Here is a 19437-nt window from a genome sequence, read left to right as displayed (position 1 = left end):
CCTTTGCAAGAAATTTGAACCTATATAAGCCATCTGGAGTGATGAAGGCCGTCTTCTCGCGGTCAATTTCATCAAGTGAAATCGGCCAATAGGCGGATCAAAGATCGACGGATGAGAAGTATTTAGATCTGTGCGAACAGTCCAAGTCGTTATCGATGCGTGGCAGTGGGTAGACGTCTTTTTGGGTGATCTTCTTTAAATGGCGATAATCGACGCAAAAGTGCCAGGTGCCATTTTTTATCATACGGACGATAGGTGAAACCCAAGGGTTGGTTGATGGTTTGAAGACTCCTTTGCGGAGCATTTTGTCCACTTCTGATTGGATGACTCTACGTTCAGCATGCGATGCACAGTAGAGACGCCGACGAGTAGGATTCGAGTCTCCAGTGTTGATACGGTGGTGAAAAATAGAACTTTGTTCTAAAGTGCTGTCGCCGAAATCAAAGATGTCACGGTACCTTTCGTGGAGGAGACGTGTGTCCGTTCCCTGTGGAGAGGTGAGATCGGATGCAATCATCTTCGCGAAGTCATCCGTTAGGGAACCAGAGTTGTTAGCTCCAATTCATGCTAAGAAACCACTTTTGGCAACCAAACTTTAAATGTCAGATTTGGAAGTATTAGAAGTGCTAGCCAAGAACATGCCGGCTGGAATCACTTGAGAGCACGGGCTGAAATTTAGAAGCGGAAAAACGACACCGTTATAAGTGATCGTCACCAGCGTATGCGGAAGAGCAACGTTCCGGTTCAAAAGCACGTCGATGATTGGGAGAAGGACATATTCACCGTCAGGATTCTGTGGCTGTGCGATCAAGGCGAAGTAAGTCGCTGCCTCAGGTGAACATACGCACATCGTGAAGCGAACACAAGTGCGGTGGAGCCGTGCTTGGAGCATCGGCGACTTGTCGATTTGAAGAGAGCGGAATCATTGGATAAAAATTCCAATCCAAGGATAGCGTCATGAAGGCTGTGGTAGATCACAGGAAAGAGAACAGAAGTAGGGCGGCCGGCTATACTTAAACGTGCAGTACACATCCCAAGAAAAACCAGGACGCCCCGTCGGCCACACGAAGCACTCGGGCAGCTGCTGGGGTGAGGACCTTCTTTAAACGTCTACATAGGCTAGCACTCATCACAGACACTTGGGCGCCAGTGTCGAAGAGTGCTTGGACAGATACGCCGTCTATTTTATCATCAATTACACTTCTCATTGTGGGCACAGACAGAGAAGTGGCTGCAGTAGTAGGCAGTGCAGCACCACCTCCGAGGGCTGCATTTCTTAGCTTTCCGTAAAAAAACTATGAAAAACAAAAGCCACAGGGGATGAAAGGCGACGTGGCTGCGGCGAACGGGAACATTGGTGATGCATTTGCGGTGAACGACAGTGCAGTTCGCGCGGCAATGGTGAGCGACTCAACCACGTGTTCCTAGCCGAGTTGTCGGCGCTGTTAGACACGCGGTGGGCGAAACATTGCGGTTATTTCCATTTAAACGGCTCACGTTGGTCGGCGTGCGAGGAGTTGAGGGCCACGAGTTGCGACAGTATCGGGCGACATGACCACTGCGGCGATATCTGAAACTTATCGGCTGGTGTTCTCAGTCTTCCCTCAGTCAGGTTGCGATAACGCGGAGAGTAGCGTCGGGCCGAGCGAAAATAGTAGAAGGGTGTTCGTTAGCTCTTGGATTGCCGACAGCACAGGCAGGACGTAAACCAATGTTTTCAAGTTCCTAGTGAACAATAGCTTTTACGAGGAGAACTTAAAAAGTGGTAGCACCAGGGCTATGCGAACGGACAGCTGCGAGTGCCATGTCATCAAGTTCACGTTGAACGATTGGCGCCACGTCCTCTGATGGCGACGCATGCTGCTTTGCGCGTTGACCTTCACACGTTGACGTTGCGGCAGTATTGGGAAGTATGGCGAATGGAAAGACGCTGCGTCTTTTGACCTGCTGGAATTGTCTGCACTCTTTAATAATGGCATCAACTGCAGAGCAGCTTTTGCACATGAGCAGATTAGACACGTCGTCAGCAATGCCCTTAAGCACGTGCCCGACCTTTTCCGCTTTTGTCATGTAGTGATCGGGTTTACGACAAACTGACAGCACGTCCTGGATGTATGAGAAACAAGACTCCGTGGTGGATTGGGCATGGGAGGCCAGTTCCTGCTTTGCGGCAATGTTTGTCCCGCTCGTTTGCCAAACAACTCTGTCAACTTCTCTTTGCATTGGCCTAGCTGGTTTGCTCCCCTTCGTGGTTTTCGTACCGCACCTTTGCTGTGCCTCTTAGGTAGAACAACAGGTTAGCTAGCTTAAGCGCAAAGTCCCATCCGTTGATTCCACTCATGCGTTCGTACATCGCCACCTACTCTTCAACCTCGGTGCCTTCAGTCCCGCTGAACGTTCCAGGTTTCTTGGGTTGCACAGCCCCAACCGAAGGTGACAGCGACGTAGCTGGCGATGTTGACCTAGGGGGCGGTAACCACCTAGATCCCGCGTGCTCACGATGATTTATGGTGCAGACGCTGATGCGACGTCCAATGCGGAGCTCCGTTTCCAGCCGTGGTACCCCGAACCTCTCACCAATATGTTACGGAGATGTCGGGAGTATAGAAAAAGTGTATTCACAATATACATAAAACATTAGTCCGAGCAGTTAATGGCTGACCAACAACAACACACCGCAGCCAGCGCCCCACGGTCTTCTTCTTCCTCTCTCTTCTTTCATCCTTTCGTAACAGTATTATAGTCTTCTTGAGCTGGCTTTGATAGCATTTATTCGGAGAAGTCATGCCTCTTTATAGGTAGCAAGATCACTACAATATTTGGCAGCATCACACCGTGTGGAATCATTTGAAACAAATGTCTCCAGTTATGACGTGTGTCCATTAATAAGGGTCGCAGCAGTAATACAGCAGAGACAGAGTAAAAAAAAAAGCAATTGAGAGATCGCATTCGTGAACGAGAGAAATAGTGAACACGTGCTGCACTTCGCATAGCTGCGTTTCGGCGCTCAGGCGTGCGCGGCATACCTTTTCCATATGCACACTGAACTTTCCCAAACTGCAGTAACATCGTGTGTATTTCTCCTCTCATAAGGGCACGTGCTTTTTCCGCACTTGTCATGAGTGATGTACCCTATTTGGCATCCGAGCAAGGAAATATTGCCACCGTGAACTTCATTCATTATGGCTGGAAGGTGCAAGGTGTTCTCGTATGCTACTACATTCCGAGCTCATTTGAAAAGCGCGCTGATCTAACATTGCATAGCGCCTTTATAGGCGGTTCATTACTCAAATAGATCCAATTGGGGGCCGCACACACTTTTTGGGGAAGCCCAACAATGCTGACACGAGCTTACCTATGATAATCAGCTAATGCCTGGAGCACTTCTTTGTCACGGCGAGGAACCGCAAAGTCGACAATTAGGCAAGTTGGTGGCAAAAAGTCTGAGAACTTCAGAAGCAGCAGAGAGCACGCGCGACAAGATTGGAGAGCAGAAGGTCTGGTAAAACGCCTGGTAAAACGCTCTAAATTTCCTGGAGTGTCGCCCTGACTGCTGTGCAGATACTCACATTTTTCAGCTTATATTCCCAGTAATCTCATGCGGCTGATCGAGCATCTGTACAAAGCTTGGGTCTTGTGTGAGAGTACAAATACTACGATGGGTAACACGGACTGATTTATGTGCATAAAATATGAAAGCATTACTTGCAACGAAAAATTGAATTTTCAAAAATTCAATTCTGTTCTTAGGTAAAAGTGGATAAGATGAAATAATTTTGAGATAAATGATATCTATCCTGGAGATCTACCCACTCATCGCCTTCCACTCTAGCAAACGGTGCATTTTATATAGATGTACAACTTCCGGTAATACTTATGTTCATTTAACATGTTCATTTATTGTTCATTAGGGCACATGTCTTTTTTGATAATGATCAATAATGATGATGTTGAATAATTGATTCGTTTAGAGCTATTTAATGCTAAGATTTGGTTGCTCAAACATTTCATAAATCTTTACGACCTGTTATCATGGCACGACAAGGAAGCATGCAGCAATATGAACGGATTGCCTCAAACACCAAAAATAAGTGCCCTTTTACTCCGTGAAGAAGGATCACCAGCGATACTGTGCATGTGGGCCCTTTAATGGTGAACAGCAAGCCGCGGGTCGTCCCGGCGTTGCACTATCTTCGGGATCGGTCCACGTATGGCGAGCGCTCAACACCGGCTTTACCTTCACCATGGGTCATCCCGGTATAGCACTATATTCAGGATTGGCCCAGGTATGGGGATGGCTCAACGCTTGCTTCACCTTCGCCGTGGTTTTTCCCGGCATTTCACTCTCTTCGGGATCGGCCCGTGTATGGGGAGTTTTGTGTCTACGAACGGACGTGATCCTGGGCGAACTACCATTAACAGCTTCACTAAGAAAATTGTGAAATGGGCGAAAGCTAGGAGGGCAAGAGACGCGGACAGGGCTGAGTTTTGGCTCTTTTCTTAATGTCTTTTTTAAAACGACGGAGTTCATGGAATGTGGATACAGTGCTCTATGAACCTATGTATAGTTTCAAATCGAAATCAACGTCATTTTTAAAAATCTGGATGAGCAATGCCGACGACCATACTTTTTTTATTTATTTAACATACTGTTAGTCCCACTGGGACTGTTACAGGAGTGGATTTATCAGCAAGATACAGGAATACAGTATACATTACAGTACATAATACGCCAGTTCATCAAGCGGGCAACAGTACAAACAGTATATAGTACAGTACCGTAATACGCCAGTTACACACCGAGTAGGCAACAACACAAAATCAACACAGTCTGAACATGATCATCAGGTCTGGATTGTTGACAAGACTGACGAGGCTGCGAGCTCAGCGAACTTTTCCAAGGAATCCTGCGCAGTTATAGATTTGTCTAGGCTGTTCCATTCTCTTATGGCTCGAGGGAACAAGGAAAAGTAATATGTGTTGTTAGCACAAGAGTATTCATTAATCGTAAAGTCATGCTTGTGACGTGTTTCTCTAGAACGATTAAAACTAATGTAAGTAGCAGGATCCATGTTAAATGCGTTATGAATTAATTGATAAAGAAACTTGACCCTATGAAGCGTGACGCGGCTTGATAAGGTGTCTAGGCTTGCGTAGGAAAGCAGCTCTGTGGGAGAATCAGTGCGCCGGTATCTTTGGTAGATAAAACGAACAGCTTTTCGTTGAACTGATTCGAGCATGTGTACATCTTTTTGCATATATGGAAACCATACGACGTTTGCATATTCTAAGATTGGACGGATAAGGACTTTATATGCGAGTAACTTGGTATCTGAAGTCGCAAAGCGCAAAGTGCGCTTAAGGAAGTATAAACTGTTCATTGCTGTTTTGGTAATGTTTTGTACTTGGGTTTTAGAGCTGAGATTATCAGAAATTATCACACCAAGGTGTTTCTTTTCAGTTACTGTTCTGAGAACGCCGTTGCCAGTACCGAAAGAGAAATTAAGTTTTGTTTTCTTATTTGTGACAGATATCACTACAGTTTTTTCCATATTGGTGGCCATTTGCCATGTATTGCACCACTTTATGACGTTGCCCAAAGCTGTGTTTAACCTTATTTGGTCTGCATGAGTGTTTATTTTTTGGTATAGCACGAAGTCATCCGCAAAGAGACGCACCTTCACATCAATGTGGTATGTTATGTCGTTTATGTATAAAATGAATAAAAAGGGTGCTAGCGCAGAGCCCTGCGGCATGCCAGAAATGACCGGAACGATATCAGAAGCATGGTCATTGTATTGCACATATTGTCGGCATTCCGATAAGTAGCTGGCTTGTAACGGGACCATCGCCTAGTATATTGTTTAGTTTGAAATTCAGTTTAGCATGTGCCACGCGATCAAAAGCCTTTGAGTAATCAGGGAAAATTATATCAGTTTGGCTTTGATGATTGATTCCCTCTGCGAGGTCATGAAAGATTTCTGCCAGTTAGGTAACAGTGGACAACCCTGCTCTGAAGCCATGCTGGTTTTGGTGAATGATGTTTTTTCTCTGAGTATGTTCTTTAAGAAATTTTAATAAGATGTGCTCAAGAATTTTACAACAGGTACATGTGAGGGATATAGGCCGGTAATTGGACGGGGACGTTACGTCGCCTGATTTGTGAATGGGCACAATTTTTGCTACCTTCCATTCAGCGGGCAGACAGCTGTCCTGAAGTGACTTAGAAAATATGAGGTAGAGATATTCACTGATTGGTTCTAAAACCAAAATATCTGCGCGACGTGGTCCCGGGAATGGAACAACATTTATGTGTTATAGAGCAATCTGTAGTCAAAATGAAATAGTTCAACACTGCAATAACGTAGCTAACAAGAAAAAAAATCATGGGCTGGACTTACGAAATATTCTTACGCTAAAAGCGTTCGTGCCAGCCACATGTGATGCAGGTTATATTATTAGCGAACGTGATCAGCTAATAAAAAAGAGAGCTTACGAACGGAAAGCTTTGTGAATTCTGCCCCACGTTCTTCTCAGAAATGCACAAGTCCAGAGCCATGGCCTGCGGAAATTTATGCTAACTTCATTTTTAAATAATTAATAACAAAGAAGAACACAACACCTTTCTAGGTTTGCATTAAAGAATATAAGTACTTTTCCAATTTAAAATTTTAAACACTTGGGCTAACTTAAAAAGAAAATATGGGGTTTTACTAGCCAAAACAATTTTCTGATTATGAAGCACGTCGTAGTGGAGGACTCCAGATATTTAGACCACCTGTGGTTCATTAACGTGCACTGAAATCTAAGTACACAAGTGTTTTCGCATTTCGACTCCATCGAAATGCGGCCGTCGTGGCCGGGTTTCGATCCCGCGACCTCGGGCTCAACTGTGCAACACCATAGCCACTGAGCAACCATGGCGTGTGGAGCTCACTTGACATCCTGGTGTACATGAAAATACAGATAACTTATTCACAAACACTTCGATGACATACTGGGCCATTGTTACACATGCTGCGATCCAATACTAGGAGTAACAAAATGCTCGGATGTAAAGAAATAAAGGTCTTGTTTTACGAGCCGATCATTCACTGCTGCAGTGGGAGAGGAGCCGCTTCCTAATGGCGACCTTGGTCCCATTTACAGGTTGGTGTTGTTGGGCGCACCGGAGCAGGAAAATCGTCGCTTATGATGGCACTGCTCCGTGTCCTCAGACCCTCTGCTGGAGCTATATTAATCGACGGAATTGACATTCAATCGGTCCCGCTTCGGACTCTGCGATCCGTCATCACGGTTATACAACAGGCAAGGAAAGAAATGACTTTTTCTTTGCCACTTTCACCAGCGCTGCACCGTATGCGCGCCGCGACCAAAGTTTGATTTCTATGGAGGGCTTATGATACATTTGGCACATGGCCACATGGCGAAAAATACACGTATTTTCTTGACAAACACGAGACACGGGATAACCAATCGTTGTTTCCAGTAGCGTTATTGACGTATGGCTGGTGGCCTTTGTTTGTTGGAAACAGAAAAAAAAAGGGACGCCACTTCGAAATATCTGTGTGGAATTTACGACTTCGAGGGCGCGAATCCGCAAGGCACTCATTATCTATTCTAACTCGCAACTTTGCAATACTTTAACAAGAAGACAGCAGACGGAAGCGGCTGAAAAGCGGCGCCATTGCTTTGTGTGTTGCGCACGTTCACAAACACTTCCTCACATGGCAGCGCATCGCGGGTAAGCTTCGATGAAGATTTTTGGGTCTAACAATATTATAGCCAAATGATTTTCTCGCAGCTACATAAGGGACTGCTAGAAATAAGATGCCGCTCCTAACCGTCAATGAAGCAGCTCTTGATAAGTAACCAAGGCATGGCGGGACAATCTGTTGACATGCTGCGAGCCCGATTCAGAATATCGGTATGAGGTACAGAAATATTTTGCATTCTAGCAGTGTAATTAGCAACGTCTTCTGCCCTTCTCATACTTGAAAACTGAAAATGGTGTCTTTTCGAATAATTTATGGCATCAGGTGATCTCTACGAAAGCCGAGTATGGTCAGCAATGACTCTCGTGGTATTTTAATGCTGAAGACAGGAGCGACTGTGATGACACCAAGCAAGTGCCAGGCTAATTTTTCGCAAGCAAGAGATACAACGTATCGACTAAAGCGAGGTTTGCGTTAGCCTGGGGAAGTCCGTCCTGGTTCTCTATATTATTGAGATGTGCATCCCTGAATTACACTTCTATGGGAGATGTCGCTGCCAATTTATTCTCTATAAAAACAATGAATCAGCATTTATTCACAAATATATTAGCATCACTGAGGCATCACCAAATTTAGCATCACCAAATTTTACAGAAGTGTATTAGCATACACTTCTGTAAAAATTTGGTTTCGCCGATTCTGAAACTGCACCTAACATATTTTCCTTCATCTCTTCAAAGGACCTTTAGCGCGTAAAATATATAACTGGAACTGCTTGATCTTCGACCACGCGAACGTATAAGAGAAAGCACAGAATACTGCAGCTTCAAAAAAGCACGTTCAGCCATTATCACCGCCTTCAAGTACTGCTTCCAGAAATCACGTCCAAAAATTCGGGAACAGAGGCGTGCGAGAGCCTTGCTCCCTTTCTTGGTGGGTGTCTGCTTGGCGCTGCATAATTGAACGAACGCCACATTTTAGAAATAAAATATGTCGAAGAAATTAATTCATAAATATGTTTGTACGGTTGTTGGAAGAGTATTCATTCGGTAGACCTCGGGAACGTTACAGTACTCTGTCAAAAGCGATCAAGGTCCTTGCGTACTTTGGTTTAGCGGTGCGTAATTGAAATGTTCAGGCTGCTGAGGAACATAAATCGATACCATTAGATCAGCCAAACTTTCTTTGAATATTGCCAACGCATCATTTTCCAATTTCAGTAAAATTTTAGTTGAGGATCCTATTTTTTCTAATGACAATTCTTTTTATACCTGCGCTGCCCATTCACTTACGCAGCGCCAAGCAGACGCCCACATCGAGAGGACGCCCCGCCTCTCGCGCGCCTCATGTCGCATTGTTCCAACGGCACTTCGTCTGTAATGCATCTGCAGTTCCAGGAGACTGAACTTCCAGATAGGGTGTACTCGTTTTATAACAAAGCCTCTCAGCTATGGTTATCGCTTTGAGCAAAAGGCTGATAACTAGAATGAATTCTTGCAGCACGTAGCCGTAGCTCACAAGAAACACGCAGATGAAGCACTGTCTATGCGGGCAACTTTAAATATACGCGTAATCACAGTTCTCAACGAAGTTCAGCCAGAAGGAACATAGTATTTTATAAATCGGCTGTATTTACTTGAGGACCAGTCTAACTGAGAAAAACAGAGCACAGTCAACATACGCCAGCTCAAAGCAATTCGAAGTAGAGAACTACTTGCATCTCCAATATAACTCAACAAAGCATAATACAAACTATTTTAGAAATTTTGAACTATCAGTCTTCCCTAAATCTTCGATGTAGAGTTTGTTTTATACTCTCCGACGTAAGACTTTGATGATGATGACGATGATGATGTAGCGGCAGCCGCTTTGAAACAGGGCGTTGGCAAATAGTCAGCTAGCCTGCTTGATTTGGTAAGGTGTGCTGTACCTGTTTTTCTATTTAGCTGCGGCATCATGGTTGTAGAGAATCGACAACCACTAGCACTTTATTTTGAAACCTCAACCTGTTGTGGCGGATCAGTCGATTGTCCATTGTATGGATATGTTTAACTTCCTGGTGTTAAACGTCTTGCCCTGGCGGCTACATTCCGGGAGGAGGGAGGAGGATTTGATGCAAAAGTTTCAGAGACTAGTGTATATTTTGTTGATAATTCGGATGATCAATATCATTCCGCAGCCTTTTCACAGCTGTTGTATTATTTTGTTACAATACATAAAATCAATTGGCCATTCAGTGACTTCGCACCGTTGGATGTGCTTCGTTTTCGTGATCTTTCGTTTTCCTAGGACCCATGCTTGATGCGAGGACCACTGCGGGAAGTCCTAGATCCCACGTGCACTTGCTCCGACGGGGAAGTCAGGCAGGCGTTGGTGAAGGTCCACCTGATGGAACTAGTCGCACAACATCCGAACAACATATTCATGGAAGTGGGTGAAGGTGGCAGCAACCTCAGGTATTGAGCCACCTTGCATTCTTCTCACGTACGCAAAATACATTGCTAGAACATTCAGGGCTACTTTCAAAGCACAGTCGCTGGTACACAAAGGACTAGGCTCCGTATTGTTCCAGGACTCGCCAATCAATAGCACTTTTTTTCTGCGCTTAGGCTCTCACTGCAGTAGCTCCGCAGCTATGTTGTTGCATTTGCAGAGAAAACTTCGTGCACCTGTGCCATTTGTGCGTTATTTTTTTGCAATACGTCCTAAAGTAAATAAGGGCTCAGCGGAAGTGGCAGTGCACTTACGGCGTCTATCACAGTGGGAATAATGCGTGCTCCGATTAAACGACAGGGAAACAAAGAAGCGGAGTCCACTGACATGATCGCCCATCATGCATCTGTAGTTGAGGCTATAGCCTATACAGCGCCTACAAGCGCAACGATGCTCGTCCATTCCTCGCACCTCCATCCAAAGGACTGATGGACACTTGGCGACATATTTGGCGAAGAAAGAGACGGTGAAGCAGAGAAATTACTGACTTTGTTTGCCTTGCTCCCCTCTTGTAGCAAAATCACCACCCCAGCCGCCATATTAGACAACGACAAACTGTCATTTTGAAACTAATTAGGGAAAAAGAAACTGCACTAGAAATTGTGCATATGGATCCAAGGCAAGGTCACCAGCACCTTTGCGTGCATCAGTGTGGTATGTCATCGCGGAGCACACTGTTGCACGTGAGGTTCACACACAGCACATAGGCTCAATATCAGCTCCCTCGGAGGCCGGAGCCGCCTACAAGCTGCTGGTCGCCGATGTTGTCCAGCGCCAACCGACGACGAAACGCGCGCTTCCTTCGCATAGTACCTCCACCGAGGGCACCGAGACCTACGAAAGCAGCCATAGAAGCCAAATGGTGAAAGAACGCGTGGCTATTGACACTGTCCCATGCATGACAGGAAACTTCGCTACGCCCATCCGCACATGGAAGTATCGCTGTATATCTAGCTTTTATGTCGTATAAGCGTTCAGCGCTTCTCCACGGATTCTACTGCGCTGATAAAAGAAGACGGTGCCTCTGACCAAGTAAGGAGTTCAAACTCAAGTCAGAATATTGTTCAGAACCACACACAAATAACAGAACGGTTTACTATGCGAGCAGGTTTAGAAACAAATCGGTTTAATTTGCCGATATTTCTACGCAATCGCACATTATTCGGAACCGGCACGGCACATATCGTACGACGACAGGGTGGGGTGTTGGTATCCAGGAGGGGGCAGGCACTGCTCGGTAAACACGCGAATGCGGCCTGAAAGTAAAAAGTGAACTGCGACTTAAGTTTAACAAATCGTTGGAATTTCCAGCGAATTTAGCATATTGTAGAACTCCGGCCAATTTCAATACACACCGCACTACGAAGGCTTCTCTCGACGTTCTCCATTACCTCTGTCCTGGACCAGCTCGTTCCATGTTGTGCCTGCAAATTTTCCTATTTGGTCATGTCACCTAATTTTCTGAGGTTGGTGACAGTGCGTTCTTTCCCTTAAAATGCAATCTACATCTCTAATGGAACACCATTCATGTGCACTACGAAATACGTTGCCTGGCGCAGTTCCACCTTTTCTTCCTAATGTCAACAACAATATCGGCTACCCCTGTCAGCTCTCTGATAAACAGCTCTCTCGTACTGTCTGTTAGCTCTATGCCTAACGCTTCTGCTATTATCGCTCGTTTCGCGGTCCTTACCTTGTTCCCGAACTCCTTTATTCACCTCCAAGTTAACCTCCCCCGTATGATACCCTACTAGAAAATCCTATTTGTTTAAAACAGGTTTCATCAAATAGGGTTATGGAACGGCACCCCGTTTGATCCTGTTCCGTCCTGACCTCTTTAAATCCTGTTTAATCCTGACCCATTTATATCCAGCTTATTCCTGTTTAATCCTGACCCATTTATTCCTGCCCTATATAACCCAGATCTGTTTGGCCCTGTTCAGACCTATCTTTTTCTACATTCATACCAGGTCCTTTCAGAATGATGTTATGTCGCTTAATATGATTTACTCTCTAAACCTATTTTGTACGTTTGTGTATTTGCGATCAGCATTGAAGACAAGTATGTCTTCATTATGTTTGCTCCAAGAATGCCATTTTCACATGTAAGTTTGCCTGGTACATTGCTTGGTACAAATATGAACACAATTTTCGGCATAAATTGATTAGCACTACCAACACTGATGTGATACATCACGAACGAGATTTGTATGACCCACGAGTACGTTCTCTTTGTATGACCTACAAGAAAATGCACCCTGAAAAAAACTGTACCTCATTTTCATATTTACTACAAGTACGTAAATCTAATTCTTGCAAGTCGAGCACATGCTTGATTATTTGTACTCGTCTTACTGCAGTGTTATAGTGCTGTAATTGTTTGTTCACAAATCTACAGTAAAGGGTTATTTTGGGGTGGGAAATTTCAGCCAAAGTGTTGGCATGCACTTGTAAGTGAAAAAGATAAGTATATTTTGTGTAGGTATTTCTGTACACCCACATGAGCTTTCATTAAGCCTGAAGTCCTCCGGTTTAAGCAAAAGCTTAATATGCTATACATAACATGCTCTGTTTTTCGGAATAAACAGTTGTAACTGTAGCGCTCATCTTTCCTTTTCTTTCGCCTATGTCTTCTTTTTTTCGAGTTTCTTGCGCTATAAAGCAGCACACAAATTGTCACACTGCCACTATGGTCTCAGAGAATGGGCTACAGCGTGCACCACCCTGCTTCAGAAACTGTGACATTTTTCTGCTCATAAGAATTGAAGATTTAGCTGCGTTTTGCAAATTACAGAAAAAGCTCTTGTTAGAAAGAAATGTACCACATTTCAATATATTTAAAGCAGCTGAGTAGCCGTTTACACTTATAGAAAGTCACATAATAGGGCATCGTATATTTTGTCATGCTTTTGCCACATGAGGGTTCCAAAGGTCATTTTCCGCTATTTGTCAAGTATCAAAAATACAAATACTTGTCTAATGAGAAAAACAGTGCTTCTTTCTGACAATATGAGACGCACTTTTCCCATCAGCGAGGCTATCTCGATTTGCGTTCTGAATAGTTGTCTTTCCCTTTAAGAGAGAAGTGGTTTCATAACCTAAATGGAAAAAGAAGAGAAAGCTCCGAATGGGGCTCAGTATGGCACTGCATCTCAATCTTAGCAAGTGCCTATTCAGTTTTTAGTTATCCCAGAAGCTAGCTAATGACATAGAGCTCCCTTTGTACCCCAATGGTATGTCTACGACAAAGGGGGCTAAGGCCGGAAGTTAGGTGGTCACACACAATTTAATCGTCAAATTAAAGCGTGTTATGACCTTTGTTTGGCACGTTTGATAGCATGGTGGACACAACACGCTATAATATTATTTTTTAAGAATCCATGTCTTGAGCATGGCGTGCCTAACCACTTTTGTTAAATGAGGAAATATTACTTCTGGCCCGTTTTAGGGATCTGGTTACACATTATTCACAGCGCAATACGTTGTTTCCCTAAGTATGTCACAGACAAATGCATATTTTAGGTGGACCATATTAACATGCGCGCAATGTACAGCATTCCTTCAAGGGTACCACTGCCTATTCAGGCACATATAAGCCAAGTTCAGAAGTCAGCCTCATAACCACGCCTCCATTAGTCATGCATATTGGCAGTTTGACAGAATATTGAGAAGGGAAGGCGAGAGGGATGCTCCTGTTATAAGAGAAGCAATAACAGAGTTGAACCTTTGTTATGTGTCATATGCAAAAGGGTTGAGCATGCCAAGCTGTCGGTTACACTCTCACTTGTGACCCCTACAACAGGCTGACTGATACGTATAACTAGCAGCTTGTGGTACCACATTTTCATAACCTGAATTTTTTGTACGTCTGAAGAGATCAGCCTCAAGGTCTATGCTGCGCTGTACTCGAGAAGCATTATAAACTGACAACATGTAAATGTTAGGCTGCATGTTTTCTTGCATGCTTCAGGAATTTACTGTTTTAGTGTACACGTAGCTCATAGGCTCCATTTGGAGTATTGCATGAGGTGGCAACAAAACAAATTCTGAACTAACCAGGAGAAAATTCAACAATACAAGTCAGACAAAAGAAGAAAAAAAAAACATACTCTCAATATCTGGCAGCGAGCTTATAAGAAAAAATTAATTGGAAATGTTTCAGTACTGGTAGTGCTTTAGGAGATGGAATCTATAAATCCAAGCTTCATACATTTTTGCGCCATCTTTCGTGGCTTTTTTTTTAGGTCCCTTTTTCTGTAGTATTATAGGAATGAATACCCCCCTCCAAAAACAAAGAAAAGCACGTAATACGCAATAGGGAATACTTAGGAACATGTAATTAAGCACGAAGAGTCTGTGTGGGCTCAGAACTTAGAAGTCTACATGAGAGCATAATAATAAAGGTAGGCAAAGCTTTTCTGCTTTTGTCGGGCAACCTGTAGCAAGACATACAGGTAAAAGGACATGCATGCCTCACAACACAGTCCCTAAAAATATCTGTCACAATACAGTGAATATGTATACCACGCTTATCTACAATAGCCCCTAATTATGTTTAACTCAGAGGGCACTACCTGTGTAATTTGATCAAACTGGAGGTGGGCCAAATTCCAAATGTACGATTCAAGTAGACCGATAATGGACATTATGAATATGGCAGGTACAGCAAAATGTTGTACATTATGTTATACCTGCCAACCTGTGAACATAATATTTTGTAAAAATGCTACCGGCACTAAATTCTTTGTTGGTAACATAGCACACAGTTTTAAAGCTTGCTCTTAGCACCCACAATGTTGCATACACACACATTATTAATAAAGGGAAACTCGGACATCCACCCGTTCGTAGGAATTGGTACAAAGGAAACCCCTACGGGTTCCTCGAGAGGAAAGCCTCACAGTTGAAGAAAAATTCGTACTGGTCTGGTACTCGAACCCGGGACCATTGCTTTTCCGGGGCAACTGCTCTACCTACTGAGTTAACCAGGCGGCTTGCAGATGGCAGGGCGAGGTTGAATTTGTAGACAACACGAAGCAAAGGCAAGGGTCTGACGTAATAGTTCTGCGGAAACCCGCAAGGTGAAGAGAAGTAATTAATAAAGGGAAACATTACGTCATATCATACCCTTTGCTTCATGTTGTCAACATATTCGACATCACACTGTCGCCTGCTAGCCGCCTGGTTAGCTCAGATGGTAGAGCCGCTTCCCCGGAAAGGTGGTAGTCCCGCGTGCGAGTCCCGGGCCAGGGCGAATTTTTGTTGAACTACGACGCTTTTGATTTCGGGGAACCCGAATGGGATTCCTTCATCGCAATTGCTGTGCATGGGTGGATGTGGGATTTTCCCTTTAATAATTACTTCTCTTCACCTTGCGGGTTTCCGCAGAGCCATTACGCCACACACACATTATCAACCAATATTTAACTTGACGTGCAGCACAAAAAGCAGCAGCGAACTTGAAACCAGTAACTGACAACATTGTTTTTCAGATTACAGAGCTTTTTCAGTGTTTGCTACTGCCTCTTTAGGCTGCTTCTGGAATTTATCTGACCAAACTTCCCTAAAGCAAGTGCCCCTTTCATATCCCCGTTAGAGATATTGCGTTGCTAATAATAGAGCAGTACAAGTACTAATACAATTATTTTTCTACATGCAAATCAACAATGTCACGCCACCCATCTCTTAATAGTTTTAAAATATCTTAGTCAACACACCTTCATTCTGTTTTTAAAGTGGCATTCATAAAATTTTAAAATAAGCCCACATTTGTAAACGCACGAAAAATTCAGAAGCGTTTCCAAATATGAATGATAGCAACAAAATCTGCAGCTCGTGTAAGTGGCAGCGACTGCTTTGTACACACCTTGTCGCACCATGCCCATCAGATACTTTACCGTGCTGTTGAGGCTGCAGAAGTGCCGCAGGTGCATATGTGGAGGTGCCTCTATTTCACAAAATCTTGACATCCATAAACAATAAGAAACGTTTAATTTATGGTAATCCCTGCTGAAACTGCAAACTTGTGATATCAGAAGATCACGCTAGATTTTGAAAAATATCGTACAACCAGTTACATGAAGCTGCATCTGGTTGTGCAAATATGTGGTTGTTACATCAAACGCGGTTTTATAACACGTAAATCGAACTGCAGCAAGCATGAATATGCAATGAAAAGCTTCACACAAACGTAGACCTGTATAAAGTGAAATGTGAATTTTACTATCAAGAAAATTCCTTAGGACATGAAAAGCATTCCAAAACCTAATTTGTTTATGCGGCTGAAAAAAGCACTGTCCCAGAGGACCATGTCCTCAAAATTACAAGAGACCACCTGTTTTTCTGGAGAGACAATACAGAAAATAGAAAGCTTTTTCGATTAAAAAGAAACACTGCTGTTGTAATTTCGGCTTCTCTTCAAGATCGGAGCCCTTTACAAACACACAAAAACATACAGGACACTAATACACGCCATCCGACGACCCTCTATAAACAGAAGAATTTGCATACAGCCTAAAAATGTGGCGATTCGTCGACACGGCAATCGGGTGCTATCTCGCACAGCCGTTAGCGGTGAATACGACACATCGACGTACTACTTCTAAAAATTCCTATACTATTCCGCAATGAAAAATTATATACACAAACAGTGACTTTCCTTGCTTGAATATTTGTGCCTATTTATATCAAAGAACCACCCGCGGTAGCGTGCTGCATAGGAGAAAGCAAATAAACCATAGATAAAGCTGTTGGCAACGTCACTATGTTTTAGGGAAACTTCTATGCAACTTTTTGCTAAATGTGCACTGCGACGTGAATAAGAACATTTCAAAAGCACATTTACAATTGTTGTTGCATTGCTAATCCAGATTCGGTTGTTGTACGGATCGCAATATCCGTACAAAAATTAAGAATTATGGGGTTTTACGTGCCAAAACCACTTTCTGATTATGAGGCACGCCGGAGTGGAGGACTCCGGAAATTTCGACCACCTGGGGTTCTTTAGCGTGCACCTAAATCTAAGCACACGGGTGTTTTCACATTTCGCCCCCATCAAAATGCGGCCGCCGTGGACGGGACTCGATCCCGCGACCTCGTGCTCAGTAGCCCAACACCATAGCCACTGAGCAACCACGGCGGGTGATCCGTACACCAACGCACACTTTACGAACCATAGACTAGAAGAATGCGCGCAAGCGCCGGACTTACCTTTCTAGGCCTATTCGGGAAACGTTCCTTTTAGTGTCACAGGTGCCGCGGAATTGACTGCACCGCCGGTCCTGCATCGACTGCACCAACGGTGCTGCGATGGTCCTGCACCGACGACAGGATGTAATAGCACAACTTTACCAAATTCTTCCGTAGAGTGTGATACGATGCGAGGGTGCCAGAGGAGGAGATCCTTAAGACCGAGGCTTTTCACGAGCCCGCAACAAAGAAAGCGTGAAGGGTCATATCTACAATATTCGACATCGGCGCACCACACGAATGATATTGCGAGCTACATTATGCAGCCCCAGGGGTTTTGTGATTCTCAATGCATACAAAATGCACCACAATTTCTCTCGGCACAGCGCACACACGATTAAACCACATCGATCGGCGTCAATGCAGCGCGCACTCACATGTAGCGACAGCTGAAGATGGGATAACCGAAAGTGACCATGCTTTCGGTGGTCTTATGGATGGTGACGGCATTGTATTTCGATGTTATGCGAGTCGTACAGCGTCATGTATGGCATGTTTCAGCAACGTTGCTTTTAAGATAGAGGACAGTGATCTGCGTAGCCGCCGTATAGACGTCTCAGGAATGGGAATCAGTTCGAAATGTTCCAAGGTATTCCTGTTTTTCTGAGGCGTAATTAATGACACATTTGGAGTAGAGCAGTGTCATGGACGCATTGTGTTGCCTTGTTTTTTATGTGTCGTTCTTCGGGTGTGCACTGTTTATGAGTAGTGCCCTCCATGGATCGGACGTTGCTGTTACGGTGGCTTAATTTCTTGCTTTATTGTGAACGTGTTGCCAATGTACGGATGTCACACGGCACACTTTTGATCGCGATCAGGCCTTATCCGGATCGAATTTCTTGTTTGTGATTAGCTCCTTTGCGCAAGCTGCGTGCGGGAGCCAATAGCAGTCGAAAATTACGATTTGGATCGGGCTTGATCGCGATCGAAATGTTCGTGTCACACCGGTATATGAACGTCCGTAGTGCCTTTCGCGGGCGCTTTCGTACACGTCTTGCGTTTGCATGAGTGCACGTGCGTGCTCGACCGCGTACTGTATGCGTTGTTAGTGTGTCAGAGCTTTTTAAAAGTCTACGTGTTAATAAAGCACACGGCTAGCGAAATCGCTTTGTTTATGTGTATGTGTGCGTACATGCTGCTTTATTTCAAAGCTACAATGCTAGCCATTCATCACGCGATTTCTGTAGAGCTTGAGAATGGTCCCAATTTAACACTAGGGGCTAAATTGTAAAAATATCGAACGAAAGTTCTTCCCTAGTTCTGTCCAAGCATCAAACTGGTATGCTTGATGCCATCTAGCATGGTTGCCAGAGAGCTCCAGATTAAACCAGCTTTTGTGACAAACAGGCGCCCCTGTATGGTGCCAGTGGGTCCAGTATACGCCAGTTTAGTTGCAAACAGGGCCCCTGTTAACCCCTATTTCTGTGTAAACTGGTCGTGCCTACATCTGTTTGCATGCCAAAATGGGACCCCGTCAGACCTGCTCGCGCTTAAACTGGTCGTGCCTAAACCTGCTTGCATGCCAAACAGCACCGTATTCAGACCTGTTCGGGTGCAAACTGGTCCTCTTTATACCTGTTTGTTGCTGAACAGGTCCTTGTTAAACCCAGTTTAAACCTGTATAATCCAGTTTGAATTTCAATAGGATTTTCCAATAGAGATAGTACCGGTAGAAATAACTTATTGTACAGATTTTTGCAGCGATAGCATATTTGGTGGTGTCGGCGGTATGCGCTCCGACACATTTTCATTGTCCTGTAATTTCGTTCTGATGAAAAGGGCCCGCGGTGAGGAACTGACCTAATAAACATAAGCCTGCGCTGACTCTAGACGCTCGCTGGCGATCATGAATTCTTCTTCCTTTTCTGGGCTAATGAACATCGCCATTGTCCTTGGCCTATTATTCTTCAGCCCTACTGTTACATTTCCTTGGTTAAAGTGCACAAACATTTTTTGATGATTGTCCCTATTTTCCTGAGCA

General features: G+C 44.2%; 1 protein-coding gene across 1 annotated transcript in view; it reads left to right on the top strand.

The window, feature by feature from the left end:
• The window catches only part of LOC139047900 (ATP-binding cassette sub-family C member 2-like), a 64978-nt gene that overhangs the window by 26989 nt on the left and 18552 nt on the right, over positions 1–19437 (top strand). Inside the window, exons 3-4 of the mRNA XM_070522077.1 lie at positions 7150–7308; positions 10005–10171. Coding sequence (XP_070378178.1) covers positions 7150–7308; positions 10005–10171 — 326 coding nt within the window. The remainder of the gene's footprint in view (positions 1–7149; positions 7309–10004; positions 10172–19437) is intronic.

Source organism: Dermacentor albipictus, chromosome 7 (assembly GCF_038994185.2).
Source record: "Dermacentor albipictus isolate Rhodes 1998 colony chromosome 7, USDA_Dalb.pri_finalv2, whole genome shotgun sequence".
Lineage (NCBI taxonomy): Eukaryota > Metazoa > Arthropoda > Arachnida > Ixodida > Ixodidae > Dermacentor > Dermacentor albipictus.
The sequence above is the reverse complement of the archived record's forward strand: the minus strand, read 5'-3'. Positions and strand labels throughout refer to the sequence as shown.